This window comes from Coenobita brevimanus, chromosome 90 (genome assembly GCF_032717465.1).
Source record: "Coenobita brevimanus isolate Jiangsu-jjx chromosome 90, ASM3271746v2, whole genome shotgun sequence".
Classification (NCBI taxonomy): domain Eukaryota; kingdom Metazoa; phylum Arthropoda; class Malacostraca; order Decapoda; family Coenobitidae; genus Coenobita; species Coenobita brevimanus.
In genome coordinates this window covers 29,726,764-29,741,120 of record NC_137043.1, presented here as the reverse complement: position 1 = coordinate 29,741,120, position 14,357 = coordinate 29,726,764, and the positions used below count along the sequence as shown (strand labels likewise).

The window sequence follows — 14,357 nt, the reverse complement described above, 5'->3', positions numbered from 1 at the left end:
GCCCTCTCCTCTCTTTCTTCCTTCCTCTACTGTCTTTCTTTCCTTCCTTCTTTCCACTTCCTTCTGCCTACAGGTGACTTTACACTCCCTCTTCTGTCTTTCTTTCCTTCATTCTCTCCTTTTCCTTCGCCCTATGGGTGACTCTACACTGAGTGACAAGCCAAACGGTTTCCTGTACACCGGGAAACAATTTAATACGCTGGGTGGAAACCATATACAGTAACCAAATTATGGCACCTGGTGGTTTAGTGAGTAATTAAGGCACTCCAATCGGATTTAGCAAGTGCAGGTTTATATCCAAGGGATGGTTGGGTTTTATTACTCACGTAATAACACTCAGGGCTGAGAGAGGCTGGTCACTCTCATCTTAAATGTCAGGACAAACTTGCCTAGACCTGGGCTCCTACACTTCTCATGGGGCAACATAGGACTGGATGATGGATGGATGGATGGATATTTAAGAAAAACATACAATCAGATAGAGGTGATTCAATACAGACAAAGATTCACCCAATTATTTCACATCATTACTCTGTCATTCTCATAACTGTATCTCTCGCTACGAAAATGAGGTACACAAAAACCAAAAATACAAAATGGAAAGCAATGACATACAAGACTCTTCACCAGTACTCAGCAAAACAAGCCAAATATCCAGTCACTAATATGGTAGTTCTTCATGATGATGATCATTATGATTCTTTTTTTTTTTTTTCATCTAAGGATGTGGTAAGGTCTGGAAAATAAGGAAAGGAAAAGCCAGAAAGAGGAAGCATTATTATTAGTATGCCCAACGAACGAGACCAGACACTCCGTATTTCATGGAGTATGAGACCCACTTTTTTGTCTCAAAATTACCTTCAAATATCCCCATGCATCCTGGAGGCCAGATTAAGACAGGTTCCCTTGGCTCCATTTAGAAGAATCTCTTATACAGATGATCATCTCACTGCTTGGCAGTCAAGTATTTTCTAGAGTATACAGACCTTTGATTTACTGTAAAAAGTTACATTCACTTGTGTATATACTCAGATTTTACGATTAGAAACACCCAAGTTCAAGAACAGAAGATTCTGGGTTTGTTTACAACTGGCCATGTGACAGTCTGGGTGTTTAGCGGTACAGCAATTTAGCATCTAGCATACACCCAACTTTAGCAGGCTAACATGATCACTGGTGAACTCCCTGCTAACCTTCTGAAATGCACTCATGATCACTTTGCTTCCCATCCACTCAGTAACTAGTAAGGGAATCATATTGGAGATGTTAGCTAGCATGATTTTTGAGTCATTGCAGCAGACGTCTGTCTCATATGGAAATTCAATAACCCTTGTTAGGCTGGCTTCTCTTACTGATATTTTGTTTCATTCAAGAATATCATAGAAGGAAATAGTTTTATATTACTGTTAGTGAAATACGGGAAAAACAATTGCAACATTAAACAATACTGTCAGAAATTACAGAATTTTAGCAGTTTAGCACCTAGCGTTCCCCTACTCTCAGAACATGATGACTTGTGAACTCCTTGCTAACCTTCAGAGAGGCAATCATGATCACTTCACTCGCCATCCACTTACTGACTAGCAAGGAAATCATATTGGAGATGTTCGCTAGCATGACTTTTGAGTCACTATAACAGACGTCTGTCTCATGAGGAAATTCAATAACCTTTGTTAGGCTAGCTTCTCTTACTGATATTTTGTTTCATTCGACACAAGAGTATCATAGAAGGACGCAGTCTTATGTTACTGTTAGTGAAAAATGGGAAAAACAGTTGCAACATTAAATAATACTTCCTGAAATTACAGCATTATTAGCAGTTTAGCAATTTAGCAGTTTAGCGCCTAGCGATATGGAAATTCGATCACCCCATGTTAGGCTGGCTTCTCACACTGGTATTTTGTTTCATACAAGACTAAAGTATTGTAAAAGGAAACAGTTTTATATTACTGGTCGAGAAAAGCAGGAAAATCATTTGTAACATTAAATAGTACTACATGAAATTACAGCTACACTCTGTTTTTCAGCAGTGATTGGCATCCTTTAGCTGTGTTGAATCAGGGATCAGCCACTTACAGTACTATGTTATGAATATGGAATAATATTTACTAAGTAGATAATACAATATTTGACATTAGCTGTGCCAGATGGGCATTCACAGCAGCAGCTGCCATTTTCATTGTATTCACAGCTGACAAAGCGATGAGCAATCAATCCCGTTCACTCTGCCTCGCTGCTGATCAGAATGATCGATCTGTTCACCCTCAGCCTCACTGCTGCCCTAGCAATAAGCTATCATAATCGGCGAGAATGAATGCAACCTAATGCATGTATGTCTGGGTGTGGGTGTGGGTGTGGGTGTGAGTGTAGAGTGGGTGTACTTAATGAGGGAGGAGTGGGAAAAGTTCAGGAAGGGGCACTGATAAACCGTTTATCATTGCCCTTCAACCCATACTTTGTAGGGTACTTTATTCATGCTCATCAGATGGTTTTATTCAGTTCAGGAAACATCGTGCACTGAAGGGGTTAGTGTGGGGTGAATCAACTGCCCCTAGTCTGAAAAGTTTCGCTAATCACTTGTACTCAATAAAAACGTTTACATTAGCAACAATAAGAGAATAATAGCAGTAGGCTGGTTAGCTCATGTTTGGCAGCTTCTTTGACTAAACTGTTAGAATAAAACAGGATAAGAAGGCTCTTCCTCATTTACCTAACCTTTCGGCTGACACTGGCAGAAAATGGAGGTAGGCACATAGGATTTTGTATTACGTTTAGTAAGTACTGTGTGTAGGGGAATTGGGTGGTAGAATGAATGTCTTGGTACCTATCTATCTATAATTTTATTTATCTAGTTCTCTATCTGATATTCACCTTGGCACCTACAGTGCAGAATTATGTTCTGCTACTTGATAATGGGGCTGCAACTGGGAGACAGCAGTGTTACGAAGACATAATAATGGATGTTTGAATGTTTTCACTAAATTTGATATGGTTTGAGGAGAATGGCTGTTTTTAATAAATTGTGAACAGTTAAGAATGCTTTGTTAATTTTTGATGTTGCAAGGCAAGCTGCATTGTCAGTGTGGGAGTGTTACTGAGAAGAAGGTAGAGACAGCTGTACGCCTTCCAACAACCTCGCCATGTTGAACTTCAATTGTAAGACATTTTAATTTGCTTTTTGTTTAGTGTGTATATACAAGTGCTACATTCATTTTATTATTATTATCCACTCACTCGATGTAGTGCTGCTCTCGGGTGTCTGCCCTTTCCTCTCCATCCTTCTTTCCTTCCATTCTCTTCTGTCTTTCTTTCCTTCATTCCTTGTCTTTCCTCCTACAGGTGACTTTACACTCCCCCTTCTGTCTACTTTCTTTCCACTTCCTTCAGCCTGTGGGTGACTCTACACTGAGTGACAAGCCAAATGGTTTCCTGTGCACCAGGAAACCATTTACTACGCTGGGTGGCAACCATATAACCAAATTTTGGCGCCTGGTGGTTTAGTGGATAATTATTGCACTCCAATCGGATTGAGCCGGAGAAGGCTTATATCCAAGGGGTGGTAGGGGTTGATTGCTCATGTAATGCCACTCAGGGATGAGTGAGGCTGGTCACTCTCATCTTAAATGTCGGGACCAACTGCCTAGCCCTGGGCTCCTACGCTTCTCATGGGGCAATGTAGGATTGGATGATGGATGGTTTGGCCACCCCAAACGGGATTGAGGCGTCTGGCAATAGACAGATAGATTATTATTATGACTGTGGAGGTATTTAGAGGTTAGTGAGAGTGCATCATTAGTGATGGCAATGAAGTCGTGTTCAGAAGTATGTTTGCTGAACAGAAAAGATTCGTGTTGTATTTCATTTGGTTTGTTTAAGGATATTTTTCAGTTTAGGATGTGAATGTGTTGTCTGTAGGTAATGAGACAATAGGAACAAGTTACAGTTTACCTTAACACCAGAGGTGTGGGGCACGAATCTGACTAGTACGAGGTACTTTTACGGTAAATAAAATGCTGTAAATTTTCCTTGTAACTGATTTTTGAAAATTTGTTTATGCTGACTCTCATCTTAAATGTCACGACCAACGGCCTAGCCCCGGGCTCCTACACTCCTCATGGGGCAACGTAGGATTGGATGATGGATGTCTGATTGTAACATGCAGGCATTTGATTTGGAGATATAGTGTATTCCTTCATTTAATGGCCTGTGTATTTTCTTAAATGAATGAAAGAACGGGTTATATCGAGTTTCGTTTTTTTAAGTTCATTTCACGAAAATTAATACTTGTCTCTATATACTGATACCTATTTACTGTACTTTAATAATGATGAACATCACATCTCAAATTACCGTACAAAAGGAATCGGACAGTTTGGACTTCATGAACATTCCAGTACTGTTAAGATGGTGCCGTGGTACAAAGTAACTTTCTGTAAGGAAGGGGTTGTTTGTTTGTTTTCTTGTCTTGTACCCTTCTTTTACATAAAAATAAAGACACCAAACATATACAGAACTGAAAGGAGATTCTGAAAGGTGGACTTCATAAAGTGTTCAGATGGTGTCATGGGATATAGTAACATTATGTAAGGAAGGGGTTGTTTGTTTTCATGTCTTATACCCTTCTTTTACATAAAAATACAGAAACCAAAGACAGATATACAGTACTGAATAAAGATTCTGAAAGATGAGTGTGTATTTTAGTGAAAAATACTCATATCAAGCAAACTTTCTGTAGTCTTGGTCAAGACATACTTTTTTTCTCAGAACTGCCCTTCCAGAATTAGGATGCATCTTTCACACTGCAGCATCAAATATGCAGCGAAATACGGTACTCATACACCAATCAAGTGCCCTAAATCCTGACACCGCCTCAAACCTAACCACTGTTTTTTTTTTTTTTTTTTTTTTTTTTTTTTTATTAACCATTGCACTGCCAAGCAGTCAATCCACTGACTATTAACATTCTCAGGTCTGGGGCTCTGTGTGCTCTGCCCTACCAGCCAGCTGCTCTGCCAAAACCTACATGCACAAAGTACTTTCATATTTTTAGTCACTGGGTGCATTTCATTACAAACTGAAAGATGGGGTTGGTCCCAATCAATTTATAAATAAATTGCCTCGTTTAAGTTGCTAATTATGATAATAGTAAAACCTCGATACAACGGACTTCAATAGACCGGAATTCGCTGTTATCGGAATTGAAGAGCTACCGGACTAAATTCCTGTTTATCGGAAAAAGTCTGATAAAGTCAGAAGCAGTCCGGACTGCCTGACCACTTCAGCTATGTTCACCACAATAAGGCAAATAAAAGACATGTTTGTCAGTGTACAGTACAGTATTATTATATATATTATACTATTTGATTAATGTAGTGAAGTTATAAAACAGTACAGTACCACAATGATAGTCAACACAGTTGCATCCAGAAAACATTACACAAACACCTGGACCTGCTCTTATGCTCCTTTCCCCCACCCACCAACCCCCCTACCAATCCTACTCCTACTTCCTTCACACCTCCACAGCCAAACCCACCGATCATTCCCACACCATCCAGTCCTCCAACTCCTCCCATTTCAACCGATCCTAATCCACCTCAACCCTTACCTCCATCACAACCTCCTCCTACCCTTTCCCCTCCACCCACGCCACCTCCCCACCGTGCTGCTGCACCCAACACACATCGCACACACAACATAAACATCCGCCAGTTAAACACTGATGGCATAAACACCAAAAAACAAGAACTCACGCAATTCATCAAACAACAGAACATACACATTGCCATCTTACAAGAAACAAAACTACACAAAGCACAGAAAACACCGACATTTCATAACTTCACCACCATTCGACAAGACCGGGCTGACGGTGGTGGTGGTGGACTCATCACCCTGGTACACAAATCCATCAACTTTGCAGATACCAATGCACACACAAAGTCACTTCTCCCCCCACATGACACCACAACAGAAATACAATCAGTTAAAATATGCACTGGTAACAAATCACACATAACAGTCACTAACACATACATTTCCCCCCCAATCGTCCCCTACAGTACCACACAATTACTCTCCACAGATACACCACATCACTAACATACCCAACATCATCCTGGGTGGTGATTTCAACGCCAAGTTGTCGGGCTGGCGTGTCAACAACCCTGACACAGACAGAGGGCTGGTAGTACAATCCCAGACAGATCATCTTTTCATACTGAACAATCTAGACCAACATACCCATATCCCACACCAAGCCCTCTTCCTCCCATCATCTCCAGACATCACCTTATGCTCCTCAAACCTCACCCCCACTACATCATGGAGAGTGGTCAAAACCCTAGGTTCTGATCACCTCCCAATCATCATCACTACCAAAACCAGAATCACCCCAGCTGGCCACAAAAACACATACACTAATTATAAGAGAGCCAACTGGGAGGCCTTTGTAACTGAAACAGAACAACATTTCGAAACACTAAACAGTACACCCATCACAAACATCAACACTGCTGTGCACACTTTCAATACAATTATACAAAATGCAGACAAAAGACACATCCCTAGAGGCAACAGAAAGAGAGACAACCCCAACTTCACACCAGAAATTCAAGGCCTCATCAGACAACGGGACACAAGGCGACACTCCCCAACACCCCATACACAAGACACCGTACAACAAATACAAGAACTCAACACTCAAATAAACAATATCAGAACAGCAAACACTAAACTGGAAAAATTACCTCCAAACACTTGACCACAAAACAAACATCAGCAAACTCTACAAAACACTAAACAGCATCATACTTTCCAACAGCAACACCACACAATCACACGCTGCCATCACAACAACAGACACCATACCCTCAAACAAACAACAAGCCAACACTCTCATTAATCACTTTTCACAAGTCAGCCACCTAAACCCCCATCCCGAAGACCGACGTATCATCCGATGTAAGAGTTCCCCACAGACCCAGACTACGCATCTTTCACTTACAACCAGACGAAGCACATCATTAACAACTTCAATCACTCATCTGCCTGTGGACCAGACAACATAAGCAACATTCACTTTAAACAACTTGGACCACAAGGCATACAAGCACTCACCAACATATCAAACTACAGCTATTCACTCAACATAATACCCAACATCTGGAAGCATGGCATTATCATCACTATCTCTAAACCAGACATGGGGTCTATTACTGGGTTTCTATTACTATTACCATTAATTTCAGTTGCTGTCTATTATATTACTATTATAATTACTTTAGTGGTCATATATTACTATTACTATTACTTGGTCATCTGTTAGTATTACTATTACTATTAATATACTATTTATGATAAAGGTATTAATTAAATTGAAAATGGTTTTTATATTCATTATTGTCGGGAGGCTGTTCCACTGAATGCACAAGTGTGTCTAGATCACCTGATGGCCTGTTGACCACTCTCCATTCTGCACGGTCTCCTGTGGTGTACCTGCAGCTTGGAGAGCAGCCAAAAGCTAACCAAGGTGAGAAGGCTGTTTTTATTGATTATGGTAAATGGTATTAAAGAAGTGTCTGTAATGGGAAAGTAATATACTATTATCTATTACTTTGCCTTCTATTACTATTACAATTACTATTACAGCCAGGAACTTGTTATCTATTACTATTACTATGACTATTACTTTGAAAACCCTGTATTAGTCTATTACTATTACTATTACATATTACTATTACCCCATGTCTGCTCTAAACCCAACAAAGACCCCACATTACCCTCCTCACACCACCCCATCACACTCCTCTGCACCCCCTCTAAAGTCACTGAACAACTGGTACTACTACTAGTCACACCTCACATTCCCCTAGCCCAGTCACAACATGGCTTTAGGCCACTACACTCCACAAACACCCTTCTTACAGACCTTACACAGAGAGTTTTTGATGGCATGATTCAGCTAGGCCACCACACAGAACACTCCTAATTACACTAGACATTACCAAAGCTTTTGATGCCATCCCCTGCCACAACCTCACAAACAAAATACTCAACACAAACATGCACAATAACACAAAAAGATGGCTGGCAAACTACTTAGCATGCGGATGTGCACACGTAACATTTGCCGGTCAGTCTTCTAACATCAGAAACTTCACAAACGGCGCCCCCTAAGGATCTGTTTTGTCCCCTACACTCTTTAACCTATACATGCATGAAATACCCACACCCCACACACCACAGATACAAATAGCTTCCTATGCAGATGATATAACACATACATGTATGCACCAAAAAGCAAACACAGCTGCACACATCATTCAACCTTACCTCAACACACTACACGAATGGTTCACCACAAACAGGCTCAAAATAGCCCCAACCAAATCTACAGTGGCTCTTCTCACAAACTGGACAGCAGAACATAGTCACATCCCATACCTCACCATAAACAACACTCCCCTACCACACACACACACACACACACAAAATCCTTGGTGTAACATATAATACATCTACGTCATTTAAACAACACATCACAAACATTAAAAATAAAATAACACCAAGACTCAATGCTTTGACGTCACTTGCCCATACAACATTCGGACACAACAAAGAAACCATCACCACAGTATACAAACAATACATACATTCAGTAATGAATTATGCAAGCACTGCCTGGGCTTCTAACCTCACCAAAACACACTACAACACTACAGATCATACAGAACAAGGCCCTAAAAATAATCACAGGCTGCACAGCTACTACACACACAGACCACCTGCATCAAGAAACCAAAGTCCTCAAAGTCAAGGATCATCTAGACATGAGAGGCACCCAGTTTCTTGCTGCAGCCTCCACAAACCCACAACATCCACTATATTACATGGCAGCACATCCACCCACACTAAGGAACATCAAAACAACACCCAGCACACGATACCATACACAAATACTGTCATCTCTCCCCCCTTGGCCACCTCAGACCAGCTTCCAGAAGCATATCCACACTCAGATCACTCGCCACTCCATTCAGTCACTTAAAGACAACACACAGCTGCATGCACGGCCTCCTGACATCCACCCTTCTGAATCCTATCTCCCTCGTGAGGACAGGGTCCACCTGGCCAGGCTGAGATGTGGGCATCATCCAGCCCTCTTAAGCTACCAGAAGAGGCTGGATGACTCCGTCGCTGATGCCTGTCCAGGATGCAACACAGCACCCCATACTATTAAGCACATTATGGAAGACTGCATTGCACACAATCACCTACACCAACAACACAACATACACTCTTTGAGAGCTCTGTGGGAATGCCCGGTCTCGGCCATGGCCTTCTTCAGGAACTCGGAGCTGTTCGGCCAGACTGCCTAGGGAACAACTACTACTACTACTACAGTTTAAAAACCATTCATGCTATCCAGACTAATGTCTGATATATCACAAAAAGTCCGAGTTAGCAGAGGGAAGTCCAAATGTCGCTTTTATCAGAATTTTGCATTCTTTGGAGTGGCTTGGGCCCCAATTAGTCCGTTATAGTGAGGTCTTACTGTACATATTTCTGAACTAAATCGCATGAAGAAAAAAAAAATGTTGATATGCACAAAAAAAATATATATCAACAACACTATACTATAGTTAAGATTTGTACTACACACATAAAATCTGTTCCATTATAATCCACTGATGTTTAGGATGATGAATAGCACAAACTAGACACTGAAATCATAATAAGCTACAGGAAACCTTCAACAAAAAGTTCACACTAAAGGACTTACTTCACGAAGGGTGAGGGCTCTATACAGTTCTTCAGCGGTGCACTTGAAGCTTTGTGTGAGAGTGATTTTAGAGGTAGGGATCTTACAGCCTAGTTCCATTTTCTGTATGCTGTTGGTTGTGGTAGTAATCACCTGCCAGTAAACAATCAGTCAGTGGATTGAAATAAATCTACTGATTCTAAAACATGTTAGCAGATGGCCTACTATTACAACACATGAATAGCCATGATAAAATAGATGAACAATTATCCATTATTACCCAAATGTCAATAAACATTGTAACTAGTAGATGGAACTAGATCTATATTCATTCATTGCCAGATGCCATGTATCCCTAACGGGGTGGCCAAGGGCTTAGAGTTAATTGTTTTACAGGGAGGGGCACTAATCCTCCACCAACCCCACTTGACACGTAGGGAGAACGTTATGCCAACAGCATCTGGTGTTCCCAGGCGGTCACCCATCCAAGTACTAACCAGACCCAACGTTGCTTAACTTCGCTGATCGGACGGGAAGCGGTGTACTCAACGTGGCATGGCCGTTCAATTTATAAATAATGTGATGCAAGCAAATGCCCTACTACAACACAAGTAGACATGAAAATATATGCACATTAATAAATTAGTATCCAAACATAAGTGCTGTAAACATGATGCACTAAATTAAACTTTCATTAACACTTTCATCTCCTATGGATGCATTGTGTTAAATTACTCAAGCTCCCACAAGATTATTTTGTTCAGCTGAGGGAAATTCTAGGGGTCAAAAACTTGAAAACAGTCTCCATTAACTCTTGCAATGTCTGAGTTATAATTACCTGAATGAAGTAAGTCTGGATTTAGCCTAATGATGTACAAATGTGCATCCATGGCAGAAAAAAAAAAATTTAACAGAGAATTTTAAAAATGGAAGTCGGTGGGAGTGCCTATCATCCACTCACTCAGTGTAGTGGTACTCTACTTTGGCTTTACTATGCACTGTGTAACACGCCAATTTCCCGTAAACCAGGATATCATTTAAAACACTGGGTGGCAACTCTCATCTTAAACGTCAGGATCAACGTGCCTAGCCCTGGGCTCCTATGCTCCTCATGGGGCAACATAGGATTGGATGATGGATGGATGGATGTAACCTTATATCCAACCAACATGTGTTCCCTACGTGTCAACAAGTGGGTTGGTGGAGGATTAGTGCCCCTCCCTGGAAAACTAACTAAAAATACAAATAAGAAGCCTCGGATCAGGACGGACCAACAGGGGACAACCAAGGACTGGACAAAGGACATGGTACGGATTGCAACATGGAATGTAAGGGGAGCGAATGATGAGGTGAAAGAGAGAGAGATTGTCCAAGTGCCTGAGGGTGGGAAAGTGGACAAATGTGGTTTAACTGAGACTAAATGGAGAGGTGAGGGTGTGAGAGAGTGGAAGTATGGATGGGATATACTGTATGCACAGGTGAGAAGGGCAAAAAAAGGTGTATGTATTGTTGTGTGCTTGAGATGGAAGGAGAATATTAGAGAGTACGGATTCAGTTGGTTCAAAGTGTGTGTGTGTGTGTGTGTGTGTGTGTGTGTGTGTGTGTGTGTGTGTGTGTGTGTGTGTGTGTGTGTGTGTGTGTGTGTGTGTGTGTGTGTGTGTGTGTGTGTGTGTGTGTGTGTGTGTGTGTGTGTGTGTGTGTGTGTGTGTGTGTGTGTGTGTGTGTGTGTGTGTGTGTGTGTGTGTGTGTGTGTGTGTGTGTGTGTGTGTGTGTGTGTGTGTGTGTGTGTGTGTGTGTGTGTGTGTGTGTGTGTGTGTGTGTGTGTGTGTGTGTGTGTGTGTGTGTGTGTGTGTGTGTGTGTGTGTGTGTGTGTGTGTGTGTGTGTGTGTGTGTGTGTGTGTGTGTGTGTGTGTGTGTGTGTGTGTGTGTGTGTGTGTGTGTGTGTGTGTGAGAGAGAGAGAGAGAGAGAGAGAGAGAGAGAGAGAGAGAGAGAGAGAGAGAGAGAGAGAGAGAGAGAGAGAGAGAGAGAGCACACCAACGCAAGATTATGCAAGCAGAGTGAAAGAAGAGTTCTGGGCAAATGTGGAAGCGTGTATGGAAAAGTTTGTGAGTAATGAGAGACAGTGTTTTGACTGGTGATATGAATGGAAAAGTTGGGTATGTGAAGGTGGATGGAATAGTTGGTGAGTGGGGTGTGCCAGCAAAAGTGGATGAGAATGGCAGTGCTCAAGTGGACATTTGTGCAGGGAGGGGGTCAGTGATAGCCAAAACCCTCTTTAGGCACAAAGTGATTCACAGGTATACACTGCGAATGATGAGAAGCATGGGTGGTAAACTGAATGAACAGAAGGCAATAACAGATTATGTGTGTGTGGATGACAGAATAAGAGGGTATGTTATGCATACACGAGTATACAGAGGTTGGGGGAGTGGACTTTCTGAACACCACTTGGTGGTGATGAAAGTCAAGGCTCAAGTGCAATGAAAGAATAGAGGGTGGGAAGGACAGGAGGAAGCAGTCTATACAAAGAGGGTAGAAAGGTTGCAGAAGGATGGAAAAAGGGAAGAATATAAGAAACAAGTGGAGGAGCAAGTGGGTAAATATGATTTGGAGCAGATGGTAAAGGCGGAAGGTGTGTGCAAGATTTTCACAGAAGAAATCTGTGCAGTATGTGAGGTGGTGTGTGGGGTAGAATGAAGAGGTCAGGTAAGCTGCAGTGCAGAAGAAAAACGCACATAGTGAGCGCATGGGAAGAAGAGGCAAGGAAGAAGTTGAGAGACAGATGACAGAGTTATATGTACAGAGGAGGAGAGAGGTGAAAAGTTTAGTAAGAAAAGAAGAGAGTGGATAAGGAATTTGGAAGGAATTTGAGTGTGAAGTGGAGGGAATGTAAGAGAATGTTCTGGAAGGAGGTGAAGATTTAGACAGGACGATAAAGAAGTTCGTAGGGGAGTGAAAGATAAAAATGGCAAACTGACAGTGGTGAAGGAAGAAAAAGTGAGCAGATGGAGAGATTACTTTAAGGAACTATTAAAAAGAGAATGAAAGTAATGCAAGTATAAGTGACTGAGGAATGGCTGGGAGAAGGAGGATGGTGAGATGGGAGGAAGAGATCAGTACAATGGAAGTAAAGGAACCAATGAAGAAAGTCAAAATGCGGAAAGCCCTAAGAATGGAAGGAGTATGTAGTGAAATGCTGAAGCATGGGGTAGAGATAGTAGTAGAATGGATATGGAAGATATGCAGATTGGCCTGGGAGGAAGGTACAGTCCCAGAGGATTGGAAGTCAGGTATAATTACTCCTCTGTACAAAGGAAAAGGGGGAAAAGTAGTGTGTGGTAATCATAGAGGCATTTGTCTTCTTAGTGTAACAGGCAAAATATGAGGTAGGATACTTACTGACTGAGTTTGGGAAATAACAGAAGAATTAGCTGGAGAAGAACAAGGAGGTTTTAGGAAGGGAAGAGGTTGTGCAGAGCAGATATCTATCCTTAGGTCTTTAGTAGAAAAGTTTCTAGAGAAGAGAAAGAAGTTATATGCAGCCTTCAAGGATTTGGAAAAAGCATTTGACAGTGGATAGCCAAAGAATGTGGAAAAAAAATACTATGAATATAAGGAGTAAATGCGAGGTTGTTGAATGCCATGAAAAGCATGCATGAGGGTGCTAAGGCTGCAATGCTTGTGGATAGTGAACTGAATGAATTTTTCTATCTGAATGTTGGACTGAAGCAGGGATGTTTCATGTCTCCATGTTTGTTCAATTTGTATATGGATAGTGTTATACATGAGATACAAGGTAGAGCAGTGGATGTTGGAGCAGCCCTAATGAGAGAGGCTCTCTGGGAAACTTCCTGAAATGTTGTTTGTAGATGATACTGTATTGTTACGTGATGACGAAGGGGAACTGCAAGATTTGGTGAATGGGTTTGGGAGAGTGTGCAAGAAACAGAATCTAAAGGTGAATGTAGGGAACAGTAAAGTAATGGTCTTCGAGAGAAATGAAGTTAGTAAGGGGGAGGCCGAGGATGAGATGGAAGGATGGGGTGGAGAGGTATATGAGAGAGGGGGGTGTGAGTTGGGAGCAGGGCAGTGAAATGGCGGGGGACAGGGCGACTTGGAGGCGATTTGTTTGTGGCCACCCCAAACGGGATTGAGGCGTCTGGCAATAGATAGATAGATAGATAGAATGTTCAAGGAGGCTGGATGGTAGGGAAATGGAAAATGTGAATGCATTTAAGTATGGAAGCGAGGCATGGACCTTGCAAGAGGGGAACAAGTCAAGAGTGAGAGCAGTGGAAATGAGTTACTTGAGAGGAGCATGTGGAGTGACATGGAGGGACAGGTTGACAAATGAAGAAGTGAAGGAACGTTGTGGGGTAGATGTGGATGTGGTTGAAAAGATTAGGAGAAATACACTGAGGTGGTTTGGACATGTGGAGAGAATGGAGAATGAAAGACTGACTAAGAGGGTGTATGTAGGTGAGGTGGAGGGAGGGAGAGGGAGGGGTAGACCGAGGATGAGGTGGAGGGATGGAGTTGAGAGGTATATGAGGGAGGGGGGGGGGTGAGTTGGGGGGAGGGGAGTCAAATGGT

The 14,357-nt window shown here is 41.9% G+C and overlaps 1 protein-coding gene and 1 non-coding gene across 3 annotated transcripts in view; both read right to left on the bottom strand.

Annotated features, from left to right (window-relative positions):
- The window catches only part of LOC145411696 (activator of 90 kDa heat shock protein ATPase homolog 1), a 64,431-nt gene that overhangs the window by 8,551 nt on the left and 41,523 nt on the right, over window positions 1–14,357 (bottom strand). For both annotated transcript variants that reach the window (XM_080281712.1, XM_080281713.1), the window contains exon 7: window positions 9,785–9,916. In XM_080281712.1, the coding sequence (XP_080137838.1) occupies window positions 9,785–9,916 (132 nt within the window). The remainder of the gene's footprint in view (window positions 1–9,784; window positions 9,917–14,357) is intronic.
- On the bottom strand, window positions 10,212–10,330 carry LOC145411769 (5S ribosomal RNA). The gene has a single exon (XR_013899471.1). It is a non-coding gene; the product is annotated as a 5S ribosomal RNA (ribosomal RNA).